The following is a 23,477-nucleotide window of genomic DNA, read 5'->3' as shown; positions in this document are numbered from 1 at the left end:
GCACTTTGGGAGGCCAAGGTGGGTGGATCATGAGGTCAGGAGATCAGGACCATCCTGGCCAACATGGTGAAACCCCGTCTCTACCAAAAATACAAAAATTAGCTGGACATGGTGGTGTGTGTCTGTAGTCCCAGCTATTTGGGAGGCTGAGGCAGGAGAATTGCTTGAACCCAGGAGATGGAGGCTGCAGCGAGCCGAGATCACATCACTGTACTCCAGCCTGGGTGACAGAGTGAGATTGTCTCAAAAAAAAAAAAAGTAGTCACCTTGGCCGGGCATGGTGGCTCATGCCTATAATCCCAGTACTTTGAGGGGCAGAGGCAGAAGGATCACTTGAGGTCAGGAATTCAAGACCAGCCTGCTGTGCATGGTGAAACCCCACCTCTACTAAAAATACAAAAAAATTAGCAGGGTGCAGTGCCATGCGCCTATAATCCCAGCTACTTGGGAGGCTAAGGTGGGAGAATCATTTGAACCTGAGAAGCAGAGGCTGCAGTGAACTGAGATCGTGCCACTGCACTCCAGCCTGGGCAACAAAGCAAGACTCCATCTCACACACACACAAAAAAGTAGTCACCTTCCAGGTATCAAAGGCATGCTCTCGGCATCTCCTGGCAAGTAAAAAGCAGGGACTGTAAAATCTTAATCAGACTCCAAATTATGCCACTTCCACCTCCTTTCACATCAAAGATGAACTGATTATATCTAGAATTCTAGATTGAAATTTAGAGTCATAATCTTTCATGCCATGAATCTTAAAATGGTCTCCGGGTAATCTGGAAGAAAACAGCTGTAATGGGTTGAACTGTGTCCCCAAGAAGATCTATCCCCCAACCCTAGTGAATGTGACCTTACTTAGAAATCAGGTTTCTGCAGATGTAATCAAGTTAGTATGAGGTCACACTGCATTAGAAAGGACCCTAAATCAAGTTTCAGTGAGGTCACACTGCATTAGGGAGCCCTGGTGTTCTTAAAATGAAGAGGATAGAAAGAAGATTGTTTTTGCCACTGATTTAGGTATGTGAAATTCATCTCAATATCCTTTTCTGGGTTTGAAGCTGCTGTCTCTAAAAGTGCCATCTCATTGTGCTTAGTATCACACAGCTTATGTACAAAACTTTTAAATTTTTGTATTATTTTGAAACTGTGCTTCTTTATGGCACCCTGGCCACTGAAGCTGACTGTGACTGCCCTCTATAGTCTGTGGACTGGCAGGTTTTTTTAGGTGTTTGTTTCTGGGATGGAGTCTTGCTCTGTCGCCCAGGCTGGAGGGCAGTGGTGTGGTCTCAGCTCACTGCAACCTCCACCTCCCGGGTTCAAGTGATTCCTGCCTCAGCCTCCCGTGTAGCTGGGATTACAGGCGCATGCCACCACACCTGGCTCATTTTTTGTATTTTAGTAGAGAGGGGGTTTCACCACGTTGGCCAGGCTGGTCTCGAACTCTTGACCTCATGATCCATCCACCTCGGCCTCCCAAAGTGCTGGGATTACAGGCGTGAGCCAACACGGCCACTCAGGCTGGCAGTTTGCTGATCTTATAAAGTTTCTTTCCCTACCCAATCCCCACTTTCTGGTAAAGTTTCTTTAAGGTCTGTCCGGCGTACATCCTACAGCTTACTGGCTTACAATGTACTCTCCTTTGATGTAGACTGACGTAGGCTGATTGGGAGAAACAGAAATCAATAGTGCAACTGTTTTGATACTAAATACTGACAAGTGTCCTTCTGAAATAAAGAACCAGTCCCTCCAATAAAAAAAAAAACCAACGAGGATTCACAGAGAGACATATAAGACCTAAAGAAGGTAGCCAGGTGCGGTGGCTCACGCCTATAATCCCAACACTTTGGGAGGCCTAGGCACATGGACTACTTGAGGCCAGGAGTTCGAGACCAGTGTGGCCAACATGGTGAAACCCCAACTAAAAATTAAAAATTAAAAAATTGTGGCTTGAAACGGTAGGGTCTCACCCCTGTAATCCTAGCACTCTGAGAGGCCAAGGAGGGCAGATCAACTGAAGTCAGGACTTCAAGACCAACCTGATCAGCATAGCGAAACCCTATCTCTACTAAAAATACAAAAATCAGCCGGGAGTGGTAATGTGTGCCTGTAATCCCAGCTACTTGGGAGGCTGAGGCAAGAGAATCACTTGAATCCAGGAGGCTGAGATCACACCCCTGCACTCCAGCCTGAGCCACAGAGTAAGACTCTGTCACAAAAAATAAAAATAAAATAAAGTTAGCTGGGTGTGATGATGTGTGCCTGTAATCCCAGCTGCTCAGGAAGCTGAGGCACAAGAATCACTTGAACCTAGTACATGGAGGTGGCAGTGAGCTAAGAGCATGCCACTCCACACCAGCCAGGGTGAAGAAGTCAGACTCTGTCTCGAAAAAACGAATAAGATCTAAAAAAGGCCATGTGACAAGAGAGGCAGAGAGTGGAATAACACAGTTATAAACCAAGGCATGTCAAGGATTTCCAGGAGCCACCAAAAGCTAGAAAGAGGCAAGAGAGAATAAATTTATGTTGTTTTAAACCACCAAGTTTATAATGCTTTTTTCTAGTAGCCCTAGAAAAGTAATATATCAGGTCTAATTAGCCTTAGTCTTAGTGTGGGCAAACAGAGGTTTTCATAGCACCCGGTCTCTAAATCTGTAAAGAAAGAAAGACAATTCAAGACTGGAGGATTCTCGAGATCCGAATATATAAACCATGCTATATGGGTCAGTTATTTACAAGGGTTAAACAGAGAGTGTGGAATGTGTAATTTACAGTAAACATCCAGCCCTGATCTTGATTTTATTTTTCCACAAAGTAATACTGCTCTGATTATTACCTCCATAGCCCTAAAATAACTTCACTCCCTATTACTGCCCTGACTTGCTTAAATAGAGCAGCTTCAGAGCAAAAGATAAAAAAAGTACACCAAACTTCATTTTAAAACGTGGCAAAACAAGACATATTTTTAGTTTTTTGTTTCTGTTAAAGTATAAGAAGGGAAAATAGGTAGCAAAGGCTACTGCTAGCTGCTTTTCAGAAAACATACATGATATCAACAGATGTAATGCTCACCCACATCAGTTCCCTCTTCGAGGACAGCCTTGTTTTGAAGTTCAGGACCTGCGACATCTGTGAAAATTCCATCTTCATTCACTAAACAATCCTATAAAGTATCATTTTGAACAATTAAAATATCATGACATTTTCTCTTATGACGATCCGGCAAAACAATATATGTAAAACATATAGCCTAGTCCTTCTCTACCCTGAAACCCCAGTTACTTGGCTGGGCCCAGTGCTCATTGCCTGTAATCCCAGTACTGTGGGAGGTTGAGGCAGGCGGATCACTTGAGGTCAGGAGTTCGAGCCCAGCCTGGCCAACATGGCAAAACCCATTTCTACTAAAAATACAAATACAAAATTAGCCAGGCATGGTGGCATGCACCTGTAATCCCAGCTACTTGGGAGGGTGAGGCAGGAGAATTACTTGAACCCTGGAGATAGAGGTTGCAGTGAACCAAGATGGTGCCACTGCACTCTAGTCTGGGTGACAGAGTAAGACTCCATCACACACACACACAAAAAGAAATAGGAATTTGTGAATTTTATACATTTAAATCATCAAAGGCAAAATGTGTTATTGAAGCATATACATAAACTTAAATAACAAAATATATTAAAACATCTTTGAGTGGTCTCTATCATTTCTAAATCTATGGCAATGTACAGTTGTTCCCTTTCAGAGTCAACTTTTACCTAAATGGAAATACTTGCTAAGTAACTGAAGGGTGCATAAATAAGTGTAGAAAGGACTGTTTAGCTAAAACAAACAAACAGACCTTTTCAGGAAGTAAAAGTAATCTGTCTATATGACTTAATCCTAGAAAGAAAATATTTTAGAAGTGCTCCATATATATATTCTTCAATTATAACATGCAAATTTTCTCCTAATTCTGGGAAATATTTTTCAATTAGTATGAATTAATTAAACTTTGGAGTACTATACAACCATAAGCATTTTACAATTATATGACAAAAGTCATCATTTTTTAAAAATAAAGATGGTGGTTAGAATTTATCATTCCCTTTCATTAAGATGAATAATTAAAACTGAAAAAAGAAGAACAGTACCATGGGCAGATTGTGCTGAGACGCTACACTGTAATCTTCCATACCATGAGCTGGGGCTGTGTGAACCAATCCTGTTCCTTTTGCCATGGTCACGTGATTTGCAGGTAAAAGAGGAGAGGCTTTATCAGGAATTAATGGATGACGACAAGTACCATTTTCCAAATCTACACCTGTGGGGAAAGGAAACCACTATTACTAATCATTTTATGGACGGGCGCGGTGGCTCATGCCTATAATCCCAGCACTCTGGGAGGCCGAGGCGAGTGGATCACGAGGTTAAGAGATTGAGACCATATTGGTCAACGAGATGAAACCCCGTCTCTACTAAAAATACAAAAAAAAAAAATTAGCTGGGCATGGTGGTGCGCGCCTGTAGTCCCAGCTACTCGGGAGGCTGAGGCAGGAGAATTGCTTGAACCCAGAAGGCGGAGGTTGCGGTGAGCCGAGATCGTGCCATTGCACTCCAGCCTGGATAACAGCAGCGAAACTCCGTCTCAAAAAAAAAAAAAAGAATCATTTTATATGGCAAACCTATCTCATTAAGCTTAACAATAGAATATGAGGTTAAATGTGCAGAATCTGGAACAAGACTGGCTAGGCTCAAATTCTACCTGCCCCTTTAACTTGTTCTGTGACCTTCTGGAATCTGTAAAATGCAGATAATTCTGACTCCCATCTCAAAGGCTGCTGTGAGAATACGCAAGTTAATGTAGTTTAAGTGTTTTGATACTTACTGTATCTACCACTTAACATTCTCTCCCTCACCACCCTCCCAAAAAGATCTCTAAGTAATCAATGAGAAATAATTCATTTTTTTCTGGAAAGAAAATCTACCCCATACAAATTACTTCATTCTTCAAAATGTCTACTGCTTTAGTAAGTAGAAAGCTACATGACACCAGCTTATTTTGACAGGGGTAAGAAATATATATATATAATCCTCCACAATATGGTGACTCAAATAGCAACTCAATAATTATCTGATACCAAGAATTTGAAACAATGATGTTATATAGACAAAAGATCTTTAAATTCAACCTCAAAACTTTCAAAAACCTTATGATTTTTAGCTTCTATGAGAACACGTAACTTGACAATGAATTGTTTAGTAGCCTCTGCATTTAAAGAAGAGGCGGGGGTTGGGTGCAATAGCTTATGTCTTTAACTGCAGGCAGGAAGACTGCTTGAGCCCAAGAGTTTGAGACAAGCCTGGGCAACACCATGAGATCCCACCTCTATTTAAAAAAAAAATGGGAGGGTGCAAAGTAAATTATTATTCTGGTTTTTATTTTTATTATCCTATTGCACCAAAGAGGATCAAATCATCTTAAAAATTCTTAAGCTCCTTTCCTGTCTTTGACTTAAAATCTTTTTAGTTTTGCTAAGGTTGTTTAAACTTCTCATTGGCTTGTATCTGAACGGATTAATTTGGAGGGCTTTCCTATTTAGCCAGGCAGTCTCTCCAGGCGTTTTTGTACCTTTATTCATGTGACTGAATTTTTTTATCATATCTAAGGATAAAAGATAATTTTAGGCCAGGCGTGGTGGCTCGCGTCTATAATCCTAGCACTCTGGGAGGCAGAGGCAGGAGGAACACTTGAGCTCAGGAGTTCAAGACCTGCCTGGGCAACATAGTGAGACCTCGTGTCTTTAAAAATATATAAATAAAATAAAATTCTAGTCCAGGCATAGTGTCCCATGTCTGTAATCCCAGCACTTTAAAAAACCAAGGCAGGAGGATCACTCGAAGCCAGGAGTTCAAGACCAGCCTGGGTGATGTAGCAAGACCCCATCTCTACCAAAAAAATAAAAATTAGCCCAGCATGGTGGCACACACTTGTGGTCCCAGCTATTCCAGAGGCTGAGGCAGGAAGATCACTTGAGCTTAGGACCCAGAGGCTGTAGTGAGCCAAGATGGCACCACTGCACTCCAGCTTGGGTGACAGAGCAAGACCACGTCTCAAAAAAAAAAAAAAAAGACCAAAAAATAGTTAATTTTAAACTTCCCTAGACTTCCATAATTATATTTCAAAACCAGTCACTACCTCAAAAGTCCCAAATTATAGCTCACAAAGAATTCTTCTGGGCCAGGCAGAGTGCTCATGCCCGTAATCCCAGCAATTTGGCAGGCCAAGGCGGGCAGATCACTTGAACACAGGAATTCCAGACCAGCCTGGGCTATACAATAAGAACCTGTCTCTACAAAGTATTTTCTCAAAATTAGCTAGGTGTGGTGGCACATGCCTATAGTCCCAGCTACTTCGGTGGCCAGGGCGGGAGGATCACTTGAGCCCAGGATTTTGAAGCCATAATGAGCTGACTGGCTATGGGCAACAGAATGAGACCCAATCTCTTTAAAAAAAAAAAAAATAAAGGTCAGACATGGTGGCTCATGCCTATAACCCCAGCACTTTGGAAGGCCAAGGCAGGCAGATCACCCGAGGTAAGGAGCTCAAGACCAGCCTGACCAACATGGAGAAACCCTAAAAATACAAAATTAGCCAGGCATGGTGGTGCATGCCTGTAATCCCAGCTACTCGGAAGGCTGAGGTAGGAGAATTGCTTGAACCGAGGAGGCAGAGGTTGCAGTGAGCCGAGACTGCACCAATGCACCCAACCTGGGCAACGAGAGTAAAACTCTGTCTCAAAAAAAATAATAAAATAACGTAAAATTCCTTTGATAGAAAAACTGCTTTTTGAATGATTTTCAGAATTTATTCAATTCTCTATTAAAATCATATGCCAAAAAATGAATACGTTCATTTCCTTTCTTGTTCCTTTTATTAAAGCAGATAAAAACAATTTTAAAAATTAATTTTGCATAAAATGTTACCAAGTAATTATTGGCTATTGCCAGCAATTTTTTTTTTATCTGTTGTACCTTTATCAATATTCATATTTTTCTATACTCCTATCATGCTTAATGTATATTCTCCTTTAGTGTAATCCATGTAAAATGTTTTCTAGAAAGGTAAAGGCCATAACTGTTTCAATTCACAGTGGGCACTGTTCAGCAAAGTAGTCAATTCAAGTCAGCCCAGTATTTTGATGACTATGTTGTCAGATATCTCAAAGTCTTCACCTGAAAATGTTGAAATAGTCTCAAATGTTGTTTCCAAAGCAGAAGCAACAGACGCTACTTTATCTGCAGCCAGTATGTAGAAGTCTCCAGACTTAGAACATTTCACAACAGCATACCTAACAAAATTTTAGGAGAGAATTATCAGTAATGAAACAGGAAAAGCCAGATATGATTTTAATTTTTAAATATCATTTTAGAAAAACCAACTTCAAGATGAAACTGTACTATTTTCAAAAGACTTCATAACATATATTTCTATTTCATTTTTCTCAAAAGCTGGATAAGGTCTTAAAAAGGATCATCTAAAGGATAATAAAATCTATATGAACATAATAACTAAGGTATAATTCATTAAGTTTTAAAATAATAAAGAAGATAAAATAAATTCAAAATAATGGTAATGACAGAATAGATTCAATTTGTGGCTAAAATAAAAATGCAATAATATACCCACTTTGATTCTGGCATATAGCAAACAGCTTGATTGGCTGGAATTGTCCAGGGCTGTGTGGTCCAGACCAAAAAACTAACAGGAGATGAACTATCTGTGAACATAAAATTGTAAATATGTTAGCAAATGGGATAATTCTACAACTTTAGTACACTCAAGCTATGAATAAATCTTACCTATAAGAGATGCCAATTTAGAAGAAGGTTTTAAGAGAGGAAATTTTACATATATGGAACGACTGACATGCTCAGGATTATATTCAAGTTCTGCTTCAGCCAATGCAGTCCTAAGGTTTAGAAATATTAAACATTAATATTCGGAAGCCTCACAAATTTCTCCCTTTTAATTATCAAAAAATGCAGATATACCTAGATGAGGGAGACCAAAATACAGGTTTATAAGATCGATAAACCAAGCCCTGTAAAAGACAAAATATTACGTTAAAGGTAGGATTTTGTTAACACATACTCCAACCTACTCAAAGAAGAAAAAATATCTTTTTACCTTTTCATACATTTGGTAAAAATTTCTCAACTGTTTGGCTTCATACTTCCCATCAAATGTAAAGTAGCAATTATTCCAATCTGCCATTATTCCCCAACGAATAAATGCTAATTTCTGTTTCTCAATGGCTGCTTTAGCAAATGATCTAGCTAAAAAAAAGGAAAAATAAAAAGCTTCTGAACACCAGTAAATTTGAACTCTTATAAACATGGTTTAGTATGTATCTCTCTAAATACAAATGCTGTAGACAGTTTAGAATATAAGATTTTTTTTTTTTTTTTGAGAGGGAGTCAAGCTTTGCTGCCTAGGCTACACTGCAGTGGCATGATCACAGCTCACTGTAACCTCCACCACCCAGGTTCAAGCAATTCTCATGCCTCAGCCTCTGAAGTAGGTGGGACTACAGGCGTGCCCCACCAAGCCCGGCTAATTTTTTTGGTATTTTTAGTAGAGATGGGGTTTCGTCATGTTGGCCAGCCTGATCTTGAACTCCTGACCTCAGGCAATTCATCTACCTTGGCCTCCCAAAGTGCTGGGATTACAGGTGGGAGCCACTGCGCCCAGCTTATAAAATTTTTTAATAGAAAAATAATACGAAGGTCAACACTGTTCAGGAGATACCTACAAATTCTAAAATTAACTGGAATTGCAAAAGTTAAAATTTTATTACTGTCTTCTGTATTTTCCAGACTATACAATGACCTCACATTTAGGAAAAATAAACTAGAAAAATTATTCCTTATTTCTTAATTTAAGAAAATTTCCGATAATAATTTTCATTTCATTATACACAAAATATTAATCTGAATATCAAATCTAAGCCAATGATAATATGTTTCACAGGAAAGTAAAACAATCTTCACAGTTATATCCAAATGTACAAAGTGTAACACATGAGAAAAAGCGAGCCCTCCCTGGCCCAGTCTACAAAGAAAAAGGAACGAATAAGGGAATGATGTAAAATGTATGTATTTTAGAATTTACTCTTGTCTTAACCCCAGAAATAACTCAACAAGCCCCCTAAAGTTAAAAAAAAAATTACAAAAAAATAATTGTATAAAATATGAACATTGAGAAGCTGAGAATGCAATTAGAAACACTCAAAGTCTTCCCTTCAATATCCAAACAGAGGCCAGGCACGGTGGCTCACCCCTGTACTCCCAGCACTTTGGGAAGCCAAGGCAGATCACCTGAGGTCAGGAGTTCAAGACCAGTCTGGCCAACATGGAGAAACCCTGCCTCTACTAAAAAATACAAAAATTAGCCTGGCATGGTGGCACAGGCCTGTAATCCCAACTACTTGGGAGGATGAGGCAAGAGAATCCCTTAAACCCGGGAGGCAGAGGTTGGCGTGAGCCAAGATTGTGTCATTGCACTGCAGCTGGGGCAACAAGAGCAAAACTCCGTCTCATACGTTCTTATAAAAATCAATAAAATAGATCTGAATTTCCTGTGACAGAAAGGCATTTACAATAAATCTCATTATACCCAAACCAAACCAAACCAAAAGGTTCCTTTGGTAAAGCTGTGACTTTTCCAAGGAACCTGTTTACAAATATCATTTTAAAATAGAAATAGACATTATTTTACCTTTCTCTCGAATTTCTATAGCTGAAAGATTCTGAGCTTCTCCACCAAGTTCTGATAATACTTTTACTTCAATGGGCAACCCATGACAATCCCAGCCGGGCACAAAATGTATTTTGGAACCAGTCATCATATGGAATCGATTGGCTATGTCTTTCAAAATCTGCAAAGATAAAATTATAATTATCATTCATACATAAAACATTTGACCTACAATTTAATTCTTTTTTTTTAATTTAATACCGTTTTAAAAATTGCAATTTGAGGAACGATCCAAGATGGCCGATCGCTAACATCCCGAGATTGCAGCTCTCAGGGAAGGCGCGGAGAACTAGAGGACGCCACACTTTCAGACAAAGTCTGGTTGCTCACGGAGCAGAAGATCCCCCAGTGGAGGAAACACACGGGTCGCCAGCGGGACTCTCGTGGCCGGTGCAGCGGTTCCGCCCGCACCTCGGCGCGGCAGCTCTCGGAGCAGAGTAAACAGGTTCAGAGGACCTGCACGGGCCCCCAGCACGACACCAGAGCCCGGCACAGCGGCTGCGACGGCACCTCGGCGCGGCAGCACTCGGCGCAAACGGGACCCCTTCTGACCGAGGTTTGGAGCCCCGGGAAGGTAGAGTCGCCTACTATGGACACAAGAAGGAAGCCCGACAGGAGAATCCTGGGCAGAAAAGCACCATCAGTTTTAACGCCGCTGCTCTGGCCCAGGGAACTAACAACCTGGACGTCCACTCAAGAGACCTAATCTGAAAGTTGGTAATTTCAAAGACGACAGAAGGATAAATTTACAATGACGGGAAGAAACCAGCATAAAAAAGCTGAGAATACTCAAAGTCAGAACGCCTCTCCCTCTAAAGATGATCACAGTTCCACATCAACAATGGAACAAGTCTTGACGGAGAACGAGCGCATCCCGATGACAGAATCACTCTTCAAGGAATGGATAATAACAAACTTCGGTGAGTTAAAAGAACATGTTGTAGCCCAACGTAAAGAAACTAGGAACTCTGGGGCCGGGCGCGGTGGCTCAAGCCTGTAATCCCAGCACTTTGGGAGGCCGAGGCGGGTGGATCACGAGGTCAAGAGATCGAGACCATCCTGGTCAACATCGTGAAACCCTGTCTCTACTAAAAATACAAAAAATTAGCTGGGCATGGTGGCGCGTGCCTGTAATCCCAGCTACTCGGGAGGCTGAGGCAGGAGAATTGCCTGAACCCAGGAGGCGGAGGTTGCGGTGAGCCGAGATCGCGCCACTGCACTCTAGCCTGGGTAACAAGAGTGAAACTCCGTCTCAAAAAAAAAAAAAAAAAAAAAAAAAAAGAAACTAGGAACTTTGAAAAAAGGTTTGATGAAATCCTATTGAGAATAGACAACTTAGAGAGGAGTATGAGTGAATTAATGGAACTGAAGAATACAATACAGGAACTCCGAGAAGTATGCACAGGTTTAAACACTCGAATTGTTCAAGCAGAAGAAGGGATATCAGAGGTCAAAGTCCAACTTAATGAAATAAAATGTGAAGAAAAGATTAGAGAAAAAAGGATAAAAAGGAATGAGCAAAGTCTCCAAGAAATGTGGGACTATGTGAAAAGACCAAATTTACGTTTGATAGGTGTACCTGAATGCGACGGAGAGAATGAATCCAAGCTGGAAAATATTCTTCAGGATATTATTCAGGAAAATTTTCCTAAACTAGCAAAGCAGGTCAACATTCAACCCCAGGTAATACAGAGAACACCACAAAGATATTCCTCAAGAAGAGCAACCCCAAGGCACATAATCGTTAGATTCACCAGGGTTGAAACGAAGGAGAAAATACTAAGGGCAGCCAGATAGAAAGGTCAGGTTACCCACAAAGGCAAGCCTATCAGACTTACAGCAGATCTCTCAGCAGAAACTCTACAAGCCAGAAGAGAGTGGGGGCCAATATTCAACATCCTCAAAGAACAGAACCTTCAGCCCAGAATTTCATATCCAGCCAAACTAAGCTTCACAACTGAAGGAAAAATAAAATCTTTTATGAACAAGCAAGAACTCAGAGATTTTATTACCACCAGGCCTGCTTTACAAGAGCTTCTGAAAGAAGCATTACACACAGAAAGAAACAACCAGTATTAGCCTTTCTAAAAATACACCAAAAAGTAAAGAGCACCAACATAAAGAAGAATTTACACCAACAAATGGATAAAACAGCCAGTCAACATCAAATGGCAGTAACCCTAAATATAAATTGACTAAATCCCCCAATCAAAAGACACAGCCAAAACCCAATGGCATGTTACATCCAGACCTGTTTCACATGCAAGGATACACAAAGACTCAAAACAAAGGGATGGAGAAGATTTACCAACCAAATGGAGAGCAAAAATAAATAATAAATAAATAAAAAGCAGGAGTTGCAATTCTCATATCGGATAAAATAGATTTTAAAGCAACAAAGATATAGTGGTAAAAGGATCCATGCAACAACAAGAGCTAACGATCCTAACACCCAGATACGAGACTTAGATTCAATGAGACAGAAAATTAATAAGGATTTCAAGGACTCGAACTCAGATCCGGAACAAGTAAACTTAATAAATATTTATAGAGCTCTCCACTTCAAATACACAAAATATACATTCTTGTCAATACCACATCACACCTACCCATAAGTTTAAATGAAACATTGATTGGCCATTATTAATACCCAATTTTTTTCAAAATAAAGCAATATTTACATTTACTCTCCCTCTTTTTCTTCCTCTTTCTTCCTCTCCTTTACTTATTTTTTTTTTCTTTCCTTCTCTCAAAAAAAAAGAAATCAACTTGTAAACCTCTAGATCCAGGTCCGCAATGTCTCTCTCATTGCTTGATTTCCTTCCTTCCCTTCCCTCCCTCCCTCCCTGCTTCCTCCCTTCCTTCCTTCATTCCTTCCTTCCTCCCTTCCTTCCTGCCTTCCTCCCCCCCCAAAAAAAAAAAAAAATTGCAATTTGAAAAAAGAACTGCAATTTGGAAAGGAAATAAACAAATTAACTTTTATAAGAAACTATTAACACAAATAGCCTAATATTATTTATACTGAGCTAAGAAGTATCATCGGATCATCGCAGAACTTACAGTGTACTCAGAGAATGCGATATTATGGTGAACTCTGTCACTGACAAAACCCTTACTAATACAGTAGGCCTCTTCATTAGGTATAGTTTTAGAACTAATTTACCTTTTTAAGTTCATTTTAAATACTAGAGGGCAGCAGAGCCTTTTAAAAAATGTATTACTACTTTGCAAACTCCTCGCCTGCCCGCGGTAGCCGCAGCTCCGCGCCCTGCCGCCCTGCGCGTCCGCGGGATAGCGGGCAACGGAGCGCAGCGGCGCGGGGGCCCTGGGGGCGGCGCCGGCGGAGGCGGGAGCCGAGCCGCTCTCCCGGCCGTGCAGCCATTGCCGCGCCGCCGCTGAGGTCCCCGGCCAGGCGGCCGAGTACCTGCAGGAGCTGACCCGGATCGTCGCGGCGCATCGAGGAGCTGGAGCGCCAAGTGGCGCGGCTGAGCCGGGAGAACGCCGGCCTGCTGGCGCGACACCGGCGACACCTGGCCGCGTGTGCCCGCCGCCCCGGCCCGCAGCTGCTCGACGCCATCCCGGAGCTCGGCGGCCGCCGCGACAAGTTCACATGTTGAAATCCCAGTCCCCATCATGTAGGTATTTGGAGGTGGGGCTGTTGGTATGTGATTAGGTCCTGAAGGTGGAGCCCTTAGGATGGAATTTGTGTCCTTAAAAGAAGAGACATCTCCCTACCATGTGAGGCTGCAGCAAGAAGACCAGAACTCCGCTATGTGGCACCCTGATCTTGGACTTCCCAACCTCCAGAACGGATCTAGTTTGAGGCTCTAAGAAGAATAAGACACCAGTTTGAAAGGAGCTCCTATCAGAGTAACATGAATTCTGCTAAAATTGAACCAAAGCAAGCATCAAATTTAGTAGTCATCAATACTCAATGAAAAGTTTAAGGGACAATGCCCCAAAGAAATCAGCAGTTTACAAATGGATACCTCCTTTTAAGAAGGAACAAGATGGTGTTGAGGATGAAGCCCTCTGTGGCACACCATCCACATCACTGCAAGGAAAGTATTCATCTTGTCTGTGCCCCAATTGAAGAGGACCAGTGGGTAACAGCAGAACAACAGCCAACACCATTGTCTTCTTACTGGGTTCAGCTTACACTATTCTGAATGAAAAATTGTAGTTAATGAAATCTTCCACTCAATGGGTGCTAAAACTGTTGCTTCCAGATTCGCTGCAGACAAGGGCAGAGCTTTCCATGGAAATTTTAAACAAGTGGGATCAAGATCCTAAGCATGTCTTTGAAGATCTATAACAGGAGATGAAACACGGCTTTACAACCCTGAAGTACAACCCTGAAGACAAAGCACAATCAAAGCCATGGCCACCAAGAGGTGAAGGGGTCCAGTTAAAGCAAAGACGGACCAGTCAAAAGCAAAGGTCATGGCAACGGTTCTGGGGATGCTCAAAGCATTTTGCTTGTTGACTTTCTGGAGCGCCGGAAAAACAATCACATCTGCTTATGATGAGTATTTAGTCAAAGCTTTAGCAGAGAAATGCCCAGGGAAGCTTCACCAGAGTCCACACGGACAATGATCCTGCTCATTCCTCTCATCCAACAAGGGCAATTTTGTGAGCGTTTTGAGGGGAAATCATAGGCATCCACTTTATGTTCCTGATTTGGCTCCTTCTGACTTATTTCTGTTTCTTAATCTTAAAAACAATTCTAAAGGGCACCCATCTTTCTTCAGATAATAATGTAAATAAGACCGCATGGATCTAGTTGAATTCCCAGGACCCTTTATTCTTTAAGGAGGGACTGAATGGCTGGAAACATCACTTACAAAAATGTCTTGACCTTGATAGATCTCATGTTGATAAATAAAGTTTATACTATTTAAAAAAAAATTTTTTTTAATGTATTATTATAATAGAATGAGAGAATCAAAGGCAAAGAATAGACTTGGCTCCAAGCTCAATTTCCCTCTTCCCAAGAGGAAACAGTGCTCTGACCACTAGCCCAGTAGTTCAGAAAACAATTTCCTCTGTTCCATACCTATGGAAAGTCGAAAAGGTATTATGTTCTTCTCCCATCTCTTGTCCACTTTAAAAACTCAGATTTCAAACTGTTTACTAGTGAACATGAAGGAGCCCTGTAATCTGAGTGGTTGTCACATTAAAAAAAAAAATTATCAGAGGCTGGGTGTGGTGGCTCACGCCTGTAATCACAGCACTTTGGGAGGCCACGGTGGGCAGATCACAAGGTCAGATCGAGACCATCCTGGCCAACATGGTGATATCCCACCTCTACTAAAAATAGAAAAATTAGCTGAGCATGGTAGCATGCGCCTGTAATCTCAGCTACCTAGGAGGCTGAGGCAGGAGAATCACTTGAACCCAGGAGCTAGAGGTTGCAGTGACCCAAGATAGTGCCACTGCACTCCAGCCTGAGAGACAGAGTGAGACTCCATCTCAGAAAAAAAAAATTATCTAGCTATATATACTTAAGATTGGTATACTTTACTCTGGGTAATTATTTAAATCAATCATCATTTAAATAACCTCCTTTCTACTTATCTCTTTGGAAACGTGTATTTATTATCTGTCTCTTCTCTGTAAAACATAAGCTCCATGAACTCAGAGAGCCCATCTGTCCTCTTCACCCATGAATTCCAGCATTTCAAATGATTTTTGGCACTATTCTATAAATATTTATCAAATACATGAATGCATGCATGCATCATATATACTCTAAGCCATGGTATAAGTAGCCACTGGCCACATGCTATTTTTGGTGCCAGTCCAAATTCAGATGTGATGTCAATTATGAAATATATACCCATATATCTCAAAAAAAATTTTATTATTATACTTTAAGTTCTGAGGTACACATGCAGAACGTGCAGGTTTGTTACATAGGTATACCCGTATCATGGTGGTTTGCTGCACCCATCAACCTGTCATCTACATTAGGTATTTCTCCTAATGCTATCCCTCCCCTAGACCCCCACCCCACGACAGACCCAGGTGTGGGATGTTCCCCTCCCTGCGTCCCACGTGTTCTCATTGTTCAACTCCCACTTATGAGTGAGAACATGCAGCGTTTGGTTTTCTGTTCTTGTGTTAGTTTGCTGAGAATGATGGTTTCCCGCTACATCCATGTCCCTGCAAAGGACATGAACATGTATATTTCTATCATGTGTCAACAAAACAAAAAATATAATAAACCATCTTTTGGGTCATAAAAATAAAACTCAACAAATTGAAAAGAACTGGAATCAGGCCGGGCGCAGTGGCTTACGCCTGTAATCCCAACACTTTGGGAGGCCAAGGCAGGCAGATCATCAGGAGTTCAAGATCAGCCTTACCAACATAGTGAAACCCTATCTCTACTAAAAATACAAAAAATTGGGCCGGGCATGGTGGCTCATGCTTGTAATCCCAGCATTTTGTAAGGCCGAAACAGGTGGATCACCTGAGGTCAGGAGCTTGAGACCAGCCTGACCCACATAGAGAAACCACGTCTCTACTAAAACTACAAAATTAGCTGGGCATAGTGGCACATGCCTGTAATCCCAGCTACTTGGAAGGATGAGGCAGGAGAATAGCTTGAACCTGGGAGGCAGAGGTTGCAGTGAGCCCAAGATTGCGCTAATGCACTCCAGCCTGAGCATCAAGAGAAAAAAAAAAAAAAAAAAAAGAAAAAAGAAATTAGCCAGCCGTGGTGATGGGTGCCTGTAATCCCAGCTAGTCAGGAGGCTAAAGCAGGAAAATCACTTGAACCCAGTAGGCGGAGGTTGCAGCAAGCCCACATCGTGCTATTACACTCCAGCCTGGGCAAGAGTTCAAGACTCCGTCTCAAAAAAAAAAAAAAAAAGGAACTGAAATAATAGAAAATGCTCTTTATCCATAATGGATTAAAATGAATAAGGGAAAGATAACAGAAAGATCTTCAAACACCTAAAAACTAAACAAGACACGTATGAGGCCAGATACAGTGGCTTACACCTGTAATCTCAAAATTTGGGATGTCAAGGGCAAGAGGATGATTTGAGGCCAGAAGTTGGAAAGCAGCCTGGTTAATAGAGAAAGAATTTGTCTCTACAAAAAATAAATAAATAAATAAAAACTATAAACAGCACACATGTAAAAAATTCATTTTCCTTGAAAGAAATTTTCAAGGAAAATTTTTGTTGTAGTTGTTGAAACATGGTCTCGCTCTGTCGCCTGTAGCGGGAGACCCTGTAAGTGCCTAGACAGGAGCCAGAAGCCTCAGCCTATTTCCATATAAATAATGAAGAAGAAAGTAACTAGAAAGCCGTAGTAGATACTAGCTATTCACAGGTGATCTTAGTTTCTCATAGGTGATCCTAATTCTTTTACTAACGCCTCTTACGTCAGAAGCAAACCTGGGGTGATATTGTGAAAGAAATGACCCTAAGGCAAGACGCTTTAAGCTCTGTGTCATGCTGGTCCCCCTAAGGACTACTGGAGGGCGTCTCAGTTGTGCCGCTGTGCCAGTGCTGAAAAAGTGCTTACTGTTTAGCCAGCTAGGGAAGATGTCCAAGATGGCCAAGACAGCTTTTTCCTCGGGGGAGTTAGGAGAAAACTCCTCCAAGCTCTTTCGGTAGGCCTGCCACTGTCAGGTAGGCCCCAGGTATCGGGGGCTTAAATGTCTCTATGTGATACTGTGCTTCCGTGGTCACGTTCCATGTCCACTCTATGTTCCACTTCTGTACCTGGTTCCTTTTTTCTCAGAAGAAATCATCAGTAAAAGTAACGTAAATCTTAATGTCTTTATTCTTTCTTAACAAGTACAGAAAAAGTGCTGACACATTATGCTCCTTACCTTATCTCCACAACCTGAAAGCCTTGGGCTCCAACCTATATAACACGTGATGTACTGACCTATCACTGACCGCCAATGCCACGCCCTACATACCCTGCCCCAGCTTTGGACTCAATAAAAGCCAGAGCGTCCAGGCACTCGGGGCCACTGCTGGGCTCCGTGCTTTGGTTGGCAGTGGACCCCTGGCCCCAAACTCTCTTTTCTCTATCTCTGTGTCTTGTGTCTTTTATTCATACAATTTCTTGTCTCCACACCAGCAGAGAGGGCCTCATAGGACCCTGTAGGGCTGGACCCTACAGTCGCCCAAGCTGGAGTACAGTGGTGCGATCGTGGCTCATTGCCACTTTTAACTTCCCAGGCTCAGGGGATTCTCCAACCTCAGCTTCCCAAGTCGCTGAGACCAGAGGCGCATGCCACCACGTCCAGCTAATTTTTGTTTTCTTAGTAGATACAGGGTTTCACCATGTGGCCCAGGCTGGTCTGGAACTCCTGGCCTCAAGTGATCCACCTGCCTTGGCCTCCCAAATTGCTGGGATTAAGGCTTGAGCCACTGCACCTGGCCTCAAGAAAACTTTAAAAACACAGTAGACTGAATAAAAATTGAAGTCCAACATGTCAAAATTGGTGGGGCATAGCTAAAGCAGTGCTGAAAGGGAAATTTATAGCATTCAAGTACATATGTTAGAAAATGGATGCCTGTAAAAGTCCACCTCAAGAAACGAGAAAAAATGAACCCAAAGCAAGCAGAAATAAGAAAATAAAGACAGAAGCCAGCTGGGCACTGTGGCTCATGCCTGTAATCCCAGCACTTTGAAAGGCCAAGATTGGTGGATAACTTGAGGTCGGGACTTTGAGACCAGCCTGGCCGACATGGTGAAACCCCATCTCTACTAAAAATACAAAAATTAGCAGGGCATGGTGGCACACACCTGTAATCCCAGGAGGCCGAGGCACGAGAATTGCTTGAACCCAGGAGGCAGAGGTTGCAGTGAGCCATGATCGCACCACTGCACTCCAGCATGGGTGACAGAGCAAGACTCTGTCTCAAAAAAAAGATGGAAGCAGAAATCAGTGAAACATAAAACAGAAAAAAAAAAAAACAGTGAAACAAAGTCTGACTTCAGGAACAATAGCATGAGAAGTCATGTGGACCTGTTTCCTAGTAAAATCGGTAAAAATTATTTTTAAAAACAACCATTTAGGGCTGGGCACAGTGGATCATACCCTTAATCCCAGCACTTTGCAAGGCTGAGGAAGGCGAATCACAAGGTCAAAAAATCAAGACCACCCTGGCCAACATGGTGAAACCCCATCTCTACTAAATATAGAAAAATGAGCTGGGCATGGTGGTGTGTGCTTGTAGTCCCAGCTACTCAGGAGGCTGAGTTAGGAGAATTGCTTGAACCTGGGAGGTGGAGGTTGCAGTGAGCCAAGATCGCACCACTGCACTCCAGCCTGGCACCTGGCAATGGAGCAAGACTCTGTCTCAAAAAAAAACCATTTAAAGCCTCTGGAATTGATCCTAAAGGTATACGCCAAATGAAGAAACATCTATAGAAGACAAATCTTCAAACACTAGGTAAGAAAAGTGAGTGTCTATGGTATTTGACCCAAGACCACTCCCTCTCTCCTCTGTGCCAGTTAGTTCAAAGAAGCCAAGACTACCACCCCATACTGCTGCAGCCTAGAACACCAGGTTCCCTGTTCTCCCAGCTCCCAGTCTAGGCCTATCTTTCCGAGGAGGGGCAGGACATCGAAACGTCTCCTCCTTCCCCAGCTACCTGTTGCTACCTATTCCCCAGCTAAGTTCTGGGCAAGTGTAGTCAAGAAGCAGAAGCTCCCTTTCTTCACTCAGCCCACAATCATGGAACAGTGTACGTCTGCTGGGAATACTGGGAGTCCAGTCACCCTTGTCCTCACTCATAAGATGGTGGTTCCATACCAGAGAGGCCACTCAAGAGGACCTCATGCTACTGCCCACCCCATAAACACCTGACTCCTAAAGTGGAAGTGTCCCTCACAGACGTGTACAGTTGTTTCACTCCAGAGCCCTGACTGAGAGACAATGCCGGGCTGGAAGAGAAGCAGGCAATAACATGAATAGTTCCTACACTCTTCCCATTGTTAGAGCATTCAGAATTCAGACGTAATGGGGCTCGTAGAAGAAAGAGTGAAAGCTGTAGAAAAAGCCAATTAGAAGATCCACACGTTCAAGATGATACAGGCTAAACTACAGGCCACATAGCTTGGAGGAGAGAACCACGGAAAGAAACAGCTGACAGAAGCCCTCCTAGGGTCAGAACAAATATCAGACACTGACCTCAAGAACTAATCCTTCAAAAGACCTCAAATTTGATTTTCTTAGTCTGCAGAGCAATTTATGCCCCAGGGAATTGTTGAAAACAACAGAGTCAAGAGCTGGAAAATTTCAAGCTAAATAAATTGGTGTTGTCAAGGAAAGAGAGGACAGGAGCATTGCCAAAATCACTGTCATCCCAGGGAGACTGTGGACATACACAAAGCTATGCCTCCCTGAGAATCAGAGGCTTAACACAAGGGAAGAATGGGAGGGGGCAGAAACAGACTTCATGAAAATACTATAGCCAGTCACAAGTAAATAACAATTACAAGCTCTGAGAGGTGGGAGAGACCATTATTCAGATTTACTACATCTAAAGTGCCCAGTTTCCAACAAAAAAATTACAAGACATACAAACTATGGCACACACACTGGAAAAAGAAAGCAGAAAATAGAGGCTGGGCGCGGTGGCTCACGCTTGTAATCCCAGCACTTTGGGAGGCGGAGACAGGTGCATCACAAGGTCCAGAGACCAAGACCACCATGGCCAACATGGTGAAACTCCATCTCTACTAAAAATGCAAAAATTAGCTGGGTGTGCTGGCACACGCCTGTAGTCCCAGTTACTTAGGAGGCTGAGGCAGGAGAATCACTCGAACCTGGGAGGCAGAGATAGCAGCTGAGATCATGCCACTGCACTCTGGCCTGGTAACAAAGTGAGACTCAGTCTCACAAAAAAAATAAATAAATATAAAATAAAAACTACCTATAAAAGTAATCAGATGTCAAATGTTACAGAAAAAGACTTCAAAATTAACATTATAAATGTTCAAAGAACTAACAGAATCCATGATTAAAAAGATAAAGGAAGGTATGATGATAATGTCACATCTAACAGAGAATATCACTAAAGAAATAGAAGTTTTTTTTTTTTTTTAAAAAAAAAAAAGACCCGGCCGGGCACGGTGGCTCATGCCTATAATCCCAGCACTTTGGGAGGCCAAAGCGGGTGGATCACGAGGTCAAGAGATTGAGACCATCCTGGTCAACATGGTGAAACCCCGTCCCTACTAAAAATACAAAAATTAGCTGGGCGTGGTCGTGCACGCCTGTAGTCGCAGCTACTCGGGAGGCTGAGGCAGGAGAATTGCTTGAACCCAGAAGGCGGAGGTTGCGGTGAGCCGAGATCGTGCCATTGCACTACAGTCTGGGTAACAACAGCGAAACTCCGTTTCAAAAAAAAAAAAAGACCCCAAATGGCCAGGCTTGGTGGCTCACACCTGTAATCCCAGCTATTTGGGAGGCCAAGGCAGGCAGATCACGAGGTCAGGAGTTTGAGACAGCCTGACCAACTTGGCGAAACCCTGTCCCTACTAAAAATACAAAAATTAGCTGGGCATGATGGGGGGCACCTGTAATCCCAGCTGCTCAGGAGGCTGAGGCAGGAGAATCGCTTGAACCCAGGAGGCGGAAGTTGCAATAAGCCAATATTGTACCACTGCACTCCAACCTGGGTGACAGCAAGACTCCGTCTCAAACAACAATAAAAAAGAACCAAAATGAAAAATTCAGTGGAGAGGTTCAATAGTAGATACAATCTAGCAGAAGAAAAAATAAACAAGATAGATCAATAAATACTGTATAATTCAAAGAATAACAAAACTACAGAGAGCCTCAGAGCCATCATTACACACATCATTCAGCAAACCAACAAATGCATAATGAGAGTTTCAGAGGAAAGGAGAGAAAACAGAGGCAGAAAAAATATCCAAAGAAGTAATAAATGAAAATTTCTGAAATGTATTAAACAACACCAACCCATACATCCAGAAAGTTCCATGAACTCCAAGAAGGAAAAAACACAAAGAAATGGAAAAAAGACATCACAGTAAAAAGGTGCAAGTTAGGCCGGGCGCGGTGGCTCACACCTGTAATCCCAGCACTTTGGGAGGGTGAGGCGGGTGGATCACGAGGTCAAGAGATCGAGACCATCCTGGTCAACATGGTGAAACCCTGTCTCTACTAAAAATACAAAAAATTAGCTGGGCATGGTGGCGCGTGCCTGTAGTCCCAGCTACCGGGGAGACTGAGGCAGGAGAATTGCCTGAACCCAGGAGGCGGAGGTTGCGGTGAGCTGAGATCGCGCCGTTGCACTCCAGCCTGGGTAACAAGAGCGAAACTCCGTCTCAAAAAAAAAAAAAAAAGGTGCAAGTTAGAGACTTTGGGAGGCCGAAGCAGGTGAACTGCTTGAGCCCAGGAGTTCAAGACCCACCTGCGCAACATGGCAAAACACCATCTCTACAAAAATTACAAAAATTAACCAGGCCTGGTAGCCTGCGCCTGTGGTCTCAATTACTTGGGAGGCTGAGGTGAGAGGATAGCATGAGCACAGAAAAGTGAGGCTGCAGTGAGCTATGATTGCGCCACTGCACTCCAGCCTGGGTAAGAGAAAGAGCCTGTCTCAAAAAAAAAAAAAAAAAAATTACATTCACATAAAACCTGAACATTAATGCTTTTAGCACCTTTATTCATAATACCCAAAAACTGTAAATGACCCAGTTGTACTTCGACAGGTTTATGGGTAAACTGTGATACATCCACACCATAGAATACTACTCAGCAATGAAAAAATACTACTACTAAAAAGCTTAGACGCATCTCAAGGGAATTATGTTGAGTGAAAAAAATCAGTCCCAAAAGATTATAAACTGCATGTTTTCATTTACATAGCATTCTTGAAATAACAAAAATATAGAAATGGAGAATATATCCATGGCTGAAAGCAGTTAGAGAGCGCAACGTGAGGAAGATAACTTGGTTACAAAAGGGTGACAAGAGGGATTCTTACAGTAATGTTCAGCATCTTAACTGTATCAATGTTAATATCCTACTTGTAATATTATACTACGGTTTTCCAAAATGTCATCATCAGGGAAAACTAAGATGTACAAGAGATCCGTATTCTTAAAATTTCATTTGAATCAATATCTGAAATGTGAAGTTTAACAAAAATAAATTTTTTTTTTTTGAGACTAAGTTTCGCTCTTGTTGCCCAGGCTGGAGTGCAATGGCGCGATCTCGGCTCACCGCAACCTCCGTCTCCTGGGTTCAGGCAATTCTCCTGCCTCAGCCTCCTGAGTAGCTGGGATTACAGGCAGGCGCCACCGTGCCCAGCTAATCTTTTTGTATTTTTAGTAGAGACGGGGTTTCACCATGTTGACCAGGATGGTCTCTATCTCTTGACCTCGTGATCCACCGCCTCGGCCTCCCAAAGTGCTGGGATTACAGGCTTGAGCCACCGCGCCCGGCCAAAAATAAAATTTTAATGAAATTGGTATCAAATAGCATGTACCAAAATAAAATCAAGCACATCAGTTTTCTCCACTGAAAGAAGTAAATGCTTTTTTATACCATCTGATATCATATGTCTAAAAATTAAAAAGTAAATCAGCAAGCAGTAGAGCGTAGTTTGGCTTGTGTGGAAGCAAATAATACTGGCAAATGTGCAAGATGTGTAACATGTCTAAAATGTTTC

The 23,477-nt window shown here is 42.2% G+C and overlaps 1 protein-coding gene across 2 annotated transcripts in view; it reads right to left on the bottom strand.

Moving 5' to 3' along the window:
- The window catches only part of IARS2 (isoleucyl-tRNA synthetase 2, mitochondrial), a 66,162-nt gene that overhangs the window by 38,727 nt on the left and 3,958 nt on the right, over positions 1-23,477 (bottom strand). For both annotated transcript variants that reach the window (XM_008985188.5, XM_002760499.7), the window contains exons 3-10: positions 9,756-9,915; positions 8,166-8,314; positions 8,030-8,079; positions 7,838-7,947; positions 7,665-7,755; positions 7,211-7,326; positions 4,129-4,298; positions 3,070-3,160 (exon numbers count right to left, since the gene is read on the bottom strand). In XM_008985188.5, coding sequence (XP_008983436.4) covers positions 3,070-3,160; positions 4,129-4,298; positions 7,211-7,326; positions 7,665-7,755; positions 7,838-7,947; positions 8,030-8,079; positions 8,166-8,314; positions 9,756-9,915 — 937 coding nt within the window. The remainder of the gene's footprint in view (positions 1-3,069; positions 3,161-4,128; positions 4,299-7,210; positions 7,327-7,664; positions 7,756-7,837; positions 7,948-8,029; positions 8,080-8,165; positions 8,315-9,755; positions 9,916-23,477) is intronic.

The sequence above is a fragment of the Callithrix jacchus genome, chromosome 19 (assembly GCF_049354715.1).
Source record: "Callithrix jacchus isolate 240 chromosome 19, calJac240_pri, whole genome shotgun sequence".
In the NCBI taxonomy this organism is placed as follows: Eukaryota; Metazoa; Chordata; class Mammalia; order Primates; family Cebidae; genus Callithrix; species Callithrix jacchus.
Note: the sequence above shows the minus strand (reverse complement) of the source record. Positions and strands in the feature narration are given on the sequence as shown.